The sequence below is a fragment of the Aplysia californica genome, unplaced genomic scaffold (assembly GCF_000002075.1).
Source record: "Aplysia californica isolate F4 #8 unplaced genomic scaffold, AplCal3.0 scaffold00006, whole genome shotgun sequence".
Classification (NCBI taxonomy): domain Eukaryota; kingdom Metazoa; phylum Mollusca; class Gastropoda; order Aplysiida; family Aplysiidae; genus Aplysia; species Aplysia californica.
Genome location: NW_004797276.1, coordinates 538,541 through 545,943, shown reverse-complemented (window position 1 = coordinate 545,943; position 7,403 = coordinate 538,541). Strand labels below are relative to the sequence as shown.

General features: G+C 41.9%; 1 protein-coding gene across 1 annotated transcript in view; it reads right to left on the bottom strand.

Moving 5' to 3' along the window:
* Positions 1–847: 847 nt before the first annotated feature.
* Positions 848–7,403, bottom strand: part of LOC101848854 (twist-related protein) — a 9,805-nt gene continuing 3,249 nt past the window's right edge. The window contains exon 2 of the mRNA XM_005089407.1: positions 848–5,615. Within this exon, the coding sequence (XP_005089464.1) occupies positions 4,730–5,557 (828 nt within the window). The 5' untranslated portion in view covers positions 5,558–5,615 and the 3' untranslated portion in view covers positions 848–4,729. The remainder of the gene's footprint in view (positions 5,616–7,403) is intronic.

The following is a 7,403-nucleotide window of genomic DNA, read 5'->3' as shown; positions in this document are numbered from 1 at the left end:
ACACACACACACACACACACACACACACACACACACACACACACACACACACACACACACATTATAACAAACGCATAAACAGCTGAACAGCGCTGCCCTCCTTTTTTTAACGGAGTCAACACCATAACAACTACACATGACTCTCAACGCTTGTGTTCGCCATCAACAATGTAGCGCTGAAGACGATAATTTTACATATTATTATTATCTCATCAAAGGCACGTTAGTTGCCGCACATTTACACCATCATGTATAGTCCGTTCTGTGTACATTTCAAGGAAGACAAAAAAACTATTCATAATAATAATATAAATAAACCAGACAGATAAATGGGTCAGTAAAAGACGTTATGAACACAAGGTTAGGTACTGTACCCTAGCATCAGCAGTCAGTACCATGCCAACATGGGTAAAGCAGCAGTGTGGTTTCAGGAAGAGACGTCTTGCCAAGTTCAACAACAATTACTTGGAATGGTATCGTGACATTTACATAACAATAACAAAAGAAAAAAAAGATATATCAGAAGTCTAAACACAAAAGCCATAGTTTAGACTGAGTGAGATAAACATGAGCGGTAACAAATTATTAAATGGATTTCTTTAGCGTTGGAAGATCTCATGTATAACAGTAATTATGGGTATGGTACATAAAATAGTATGATAATCATAAGGCAGTTGAATTTAAGGCACCATTGGTGTTGCCAAGTTCATCTTGAACGAGAACCATGGAAATGACAAAACAGGAATGAGGGAATGTCAAAGGGTGTTAATTTGATGCTTGCTGTGTTGTACTAGTACATAAAAAATAGTATGACTGTGGATGTGTTTGTTTGTATGAGTTCATTGTGTTTGCAGGTTGGGGGGGGGGGGGTGAAGGGGGAGACACTATAAATCGATATGAATAGATGGAAGACAAAAGGGTATGAGTCACCCAATTCAGAATAAAAGCGTAAAGAATACGAATAGTAACAGAGATAACGTGTTGTCATGGAGCCAGTGCAGCATTCAAAGGCACAACCCGTCGTATTCTTCGACTGAAAAATTTCTCCTAGTATGTTAGAATAACCGTTACCTGTCAAACCTTGGCAAATCTAAGAAATTTTTATGTTTTTGAGAGGGCAAAATGCACCAAGAACGAGCTGAGTGCACAATATCATAAAGATCTAACGAGTAAAGTGTTCGTCGGGTATGTCAAACTGTTGAGATTGTCCAAATTATTATAGCCTCACAAAAATTATATACTACAGATTTCGATAAATTTCATATAATATAATAATATTCTTTTGGGTAAAATTCGGGATGGAGGAAAAGAGGAAAGGGGGAGCGGGGTTACAATGAAGTCAGAACATCAGGGAAGTTCAGGCTGCTAAGTTTAGGCCGCCTTCTACTTTGAATAATACTATAATGATATGTAGCTGAGAGTGTTAATCATATGAAGTCATCCTATTTTTAGCTTCATTCTACAGTCTCTGTCGCTGTCAAAATAAAAGAAGTGGTTTAAGTAAGATAAGCTGCAAGCCAGACTGAGATCTGTTTTGGTTGATGTAAAGTGATATTAGCAAAAATAAACAATCAATTGTCAATTCCCAGTATATTATATGAGTTGAAATATAGTTATGCAGTATTGAACAACATGTACATAATTAATATAAAATGAGGAAATAAGCTCAATGGGTAACTGTGTTAATGGTCTGCTTAAATTACGGTGTGTAGAGCATACATTTTTGTAAACATGAGACAGAGAACAGTGTCACAGACTTTTATCCAGAATGAGCACAAAAATTACTTGTCCAATCACACCTCTGGGCCCCTGTAAATAGGACAGAGTTACGTTTTGAATTTATAGGAATGGAGTTCGGATTTTTATAATTTCCATCACTGAGTGTGCGATTTTGGGCGCAATGTTGGTTGGTAGAAAAAGAGCAGTAAGATGGAAGGTGAGCAGGAGTGGGGAGAGGGGAGAGGTGTTAAAGACGGATATCGTGTATCAATATCAGTTGGGCTTTCGGGATTTTCTCCATCGTGAGGGGGGGGCAGTGAAGGGTAGATCATGCTAAAAACTAAAGCGGCTGCAAGACGCTGTAGGGTCATTGGGTGCGTTATAACGAGAACTCATGACACTGATGTAACGAATTGACTGAACTGTTTGGAAAGGCACGTAACATCAAGCGTACCATTGTGTTTTTTCTACTCTTGTGCGCGAGGGATGGATTGTTTTCTTTGTTATTGAAAAAAGCAAACAAAAACTAGTTGTCTGTATTGGGGCGAGCACGGACAAAAGCGGCCCGTCATGGGTGACCGTAGTTAGCCCCGGTTGTCCTTGCGCCTTCCGCCCTCACAAGAACCGCGCCCCCTTCGGTTGTGGCGAACGCGGCACGTCAAGGCTGTGCTACCACAGCAGGTAACTCGAGCTTTGCCGCCCTCAATAAATCTGCCTACCCGGAGAAGGGACGTTCAGGCTGTGTGTGCGACTGCGCGCCCCCGCGCGCGCGCGTCATTTCACCTGTCTTCAGTTTCTGCACAAAGCACCTGCCTTGAGGCGCCGGTGAATACCCGAATTTTAAATCTCAAATAAAAACTCTGAGCATATTCTGGAATTGAAAACGACCACTAGACAAATCGACACTGAGATGACAGGGTCAACCAAAAGCTAGGGAGAGGGTGGGGGGGGGGTGGGGGGATAAGGCTTAGGGAGAAGGGAGTGGTTCCAGAATGGCTCGACGACAGGGAGTGGTGAGGGATGAGCTGCTCGGAGAGTTTGGATTATGTGGTCCAAAAAAAAAACACACGAAAAAAAATCAAAGACACTCAAGATAAGGGAGTGAGCTAACCTTGCTCTGAAGAAACGAGATAGTCTGTGCTCACAGCATTGCGCCTCAGACTAACTGTATCTGTGCACACCTTTGAACATTATCTAACGAGGGACGGGACGAGCACGTTATTTACACTGACACACAAAAGGTGTGATGGATTACAGAAGCCACTCTTCAAACGAAGAAAAAACGATGAGGGCAGACAGGCAACAGCTTCTTTTCTCTTCCCTTCTTTACGGCGCTTTCTCTAACAAAAGCGGACGAGCGGCCATTTTACAGGAGCTCTGAAAAGCGAATTTGCTCTCCCTCATACAGTATTTATGCTGGATTTTCAAATCTATCTGAAAATCTGCGGTCTGCCTTTCAGTGGCTTTTACCAGTATATCGCGATTACCCCCTTTGATCAAGTTCAAACTACAGCAGGCGCCACGTCCTAAATCTTACTTTCGTTTCCTTGTGCTGCACTTTCTGCTCACCTTTAAAGCATTATGTCTGTGACTACTAGACTGGGTTTTTAAAAAAATGCAGAACACGAGTTATAAAGAGGCAGCTTTTTCTATAACGTCATTAGCGATGAAGTGACGGTAAGTTTCATGTAATCACACACGGCAATGACTCATTAAGTGGAGACGATGAGATCATCGTGGGGAAAATAGATGTGAAAAGGAAGGGGGGGGGGGAGTAATTGGTTGAAATTTGGGGCTAAGCTTGGGACAATCTGGAAAATTACGATATTGATACGAATCTGGTGATAATGAGGGTGATTAAAAAGAGATGTGCTTGGTTACCGTCGACGGAGCTTTTTCTTTGATGTATGGACAGATTATACCCACCCTGTTCCCACCCCTTTTCCTAAAGCTTTCTGTTCTATTTATGACCTTCACCTTGCAACGCTCTAAAACCGTCATTTTTAATCTATAAAAAGCAGGTCTTTGTAACGACAGCGAATGGTTCATTGTAACGAACGAGGTTTCATGAAGACATTTTCTGCCTATTTCCAATGTAAAAGTAATTTCAACTTATAGGACTTTAAATACTTAGGTTCTCTTTTCGTGGCTTCAGCAGTTCTTTTCACTGTTGTTGGCGTTCTTTTAACTTATTGCGTTTAGAATGCAACTCTCTTGGCAAATGCAGAACGAAATCGATACTCATGGAAGAGAGAACTCACTGGCTTTGTCAACTATAGGGATGTGTTACAGTAATCTTTGAGAGCATTGGAATGATTGAACACAAGGTGAAAATACCTGACATATGTTTGTATAAGACAAAAATAAAGGTATCAGAAGACTCATGTCGTAAACTGGGGTAAGACTAAGCGTTTTCACTCAGCACATGTATAAATATAGTGATCGAAGAAAAGTGTGTATTAAAAAGTATTAAGCCAAGCAAGTACAGAGTAAACGATATGTATAAGTTATCTTTGAAAAGGAATGTGAAAACGTTTGACTAGACACTTTGAATTTGACCTGATTTTCTAGAAACTGAGAACATTTCCAGGCAAAAATCACTTTGCACTCAAACAATGCCAGACATGAATTTGAAGAACCATTCTATGTAACTGAAAGAACCAAGGCGAAGCAGTCAAGACGACAGTATTGTTAGTCTTTCGTCGTCTGTCGTGGTTTGCCAGCACTTTGATCAGCTGCATCGCCAGACGCAGAAAGCATTTGGCATCAGTATAATGTTTGTCCTTAGCGTCAACATTTTCGCTATAGCAATCACCATTCTTTAGTCCCAGAATTCTAAAAGATTTTTTTAGAAGTTTGATGCATTACTAGGCATACAATATAATATGTCTTGCGGCATTCAGAGCAGTGACGTCATTATAGTTCATCGTATTTGTCTGTGAGTCCAACCGTGGTCAGACTCTGAAGTCCACAGTTCACAGTACAGAGGAAACAGAGGGTAAAGAGAGATTCACCCACTGTGGTTACTATGTTCATCATTGCTGCAATCGCTGTCCCCGTCTTCCATCAGTGTGTCCCCCGACTCACCACTTCCGAAGGCGGCGTGTAACAACTTGGAGGTGGGGCTATGTCCTAAGGCGTCACCTGGCAGTTCAGAGCCGTGTGGTTTTAGCTTGACACATTTAGGGTCCTGCCCCACGCTCACTTCTTTCATGAAGGAGATGTAGGTCATAGCCAGGCGCAGAGTCTCGATGCGAGAAAGTCGCTTCTCGTAGTTGAAGGCTGGCAACCTCTTTCGCAGCTCGTCAAACGCCTCGTTTAAATGGAACATGCGTCGGCGTTCCCTGACATTGGCTGCTTTCCTTTGAGTATGAGACTGGACTCTCTTCCTCTTTGGCTTTCCGTTAGGTCCATTTGCTGCAGTGGAAGAAGAGTGACTTCTCGACTGCTGACTCACGTCGATGCCGGAGAAGAAACGATGGGAAGTGGCCATTTGACTAGCCGTGATAGAATCAGTGGCCCCAGGTGCCCATAGGCCGTTCGTCTGTTGATAGTAGTCAGCCGCACTGGGGTGCTGGGAGTAGGGGTACGGATGAGAAGCCACGTCACCGCCGCTTGCATACAGTGGGTAAAAATGTCTGTCAGACTCCAGCATTGGCTGTTGGTGTTGGATTTGTTGGGCGTGGGACTGCTGTTGTTGCTGCTGCTGCCACTCATAGTCTGTGTGGTAATATGAAGGGGGCTCTGAGTAGCTGGAGGTGTTGGAATAGGGAGAAAGATTCTCCGCTCCACATGTGAATTCTACATATTGCTCTGTCGCCACAGCTCGGTCGTCCATCGTGGCGGTTGCTGTGAAGCTCTTGTAATGTGATCCTCGTATGCAGGACAGTGAAACACTGTGAAATAGATATAAGTATTTGTTAAAAACTAAATTATTCACAGTAGAATAATTGTTGGGGTTTCTGTCTATCACATTGTCGTTTCGTGCTCAAACACACACACACACACACACACACACACACACACACACACACACACACACACACACACACACAAGTACAATTAAAAATGTACTGGTACGCGGGTTTGAAGGAGAGTAGCTCCAATACAGTGTAATTTCTCTTAAAAGCTTACGTAAGGGCGACGTGCTAATAATGTCTTTTAACATCAAAAAGTGATTGCACCTGAATTTCAGAAAATTGTCTTTATAACTTATAACTGTCAAAAATTAGTCAAGCCAGGGAGATCTAAAATCGTTGGATCAGACATTTAAAAAAAAAAAGGACAGCTAGCTAAAATAATAATGTTAGAATAATAAACTTATACCAAAGATTCTCTATTCACGATCTTTGTTTACTGCAAGCGACTGTGGTGTGGAATTAAAGCCCATATATATATAAACTGATCGTTCATGCGTATCAGAAGATCAGTCGTAAATCATTCGATCCGCCCTAGGCCCGCCGGGCCAAGCTCACCGGCCAGATATGAATTATGATGCGCCGTGGTCTAGACGGTCAGAGAACGTATAGGCCGTGGTTAACTCGTTCACTGCCTTGTTAAACACGATGTATGCTCCTTCTCTGGCAGTAAGTGGTTAAAGTCGTGCTCTCGCGGATAACAGCATGCCTTGTACGGTGGCGACTTCTTTGATCGCCTTTTTTAACATACTGGCTTCTACTAGGCTAGCGCAATCATTGTGCCACGCGATTTCCACTATCCTTGCTCTCACTTTTCGTCCACTCTCCTTAACAGCAGTGTCCATAAACAACAATAATTGAAGATTCTTTGTTTCTGAGTCTGCAATTTAAACGGTGTCATCAGTTAGGCCTCTTCGAGCCCATCTGACGTAATTGGTATTTTTTCCATTCACTTTGAGACCTGAGTTTTCTTCTATATTTAGTTTATCTTTTTAAACAGTTGTTTTCCGTAGGTTTATATCATTAGTGGCAAGCTGTCACAGGTTCTAAGCCTAGAAAGCAAACTTGAATTATTAATTTTTTTTTCTTATTAAAATGATAGGCTTACTTGGATTACTCGGATTACTTGGACCCAGAGCTAGAATCATAGCAGGCAGCACATGTCCACAGCTGCTCATTTCTCCTTTCCAGCGTCCACCCCAGGGTTTTCCTGCTATTATTAATTGTCTCCATGAGGAGCTGGTTTCAGACACAAGACACACCTGATCACTCCTCGGAGCAAACTTTTCCCCCCTGTGCCCCATGCTTTTTTTGGGAGTCTATCTCCTCTTGGTCGCGAAGGCTTTCCTTGCATCTGGCGATCATCATTGGTGGGTGAGCTTGATTGGGCTATTGGGTGCTGCTTTGCCGGCAGGTTCATCAGGAAGTTGATAGGCTTATTATGAATAACGTCGACTTACCTACATATGAGTATAACGGAGGCCTTATTTCTCTTTTTTAAAATACGGTATGTACAATTGAATCCCGTCAAAATATTAATTGAACACATAATAATATATATGCAACCGATAACACGTTATTAAAAAAAAAACTGCAATTAAAAAACAGACAAAACTTTTGGATTTCGTCTGATATAGCTTGTATCTAGCCGACGATAATTTCAACGAGTCCGAGAACATACCAGCACCTTAGCTTACTCCACTTTTAATCATAATATAGCGTATTCACAATTTAACTCTTCGTGAATTCTAATAATAATAATAATAA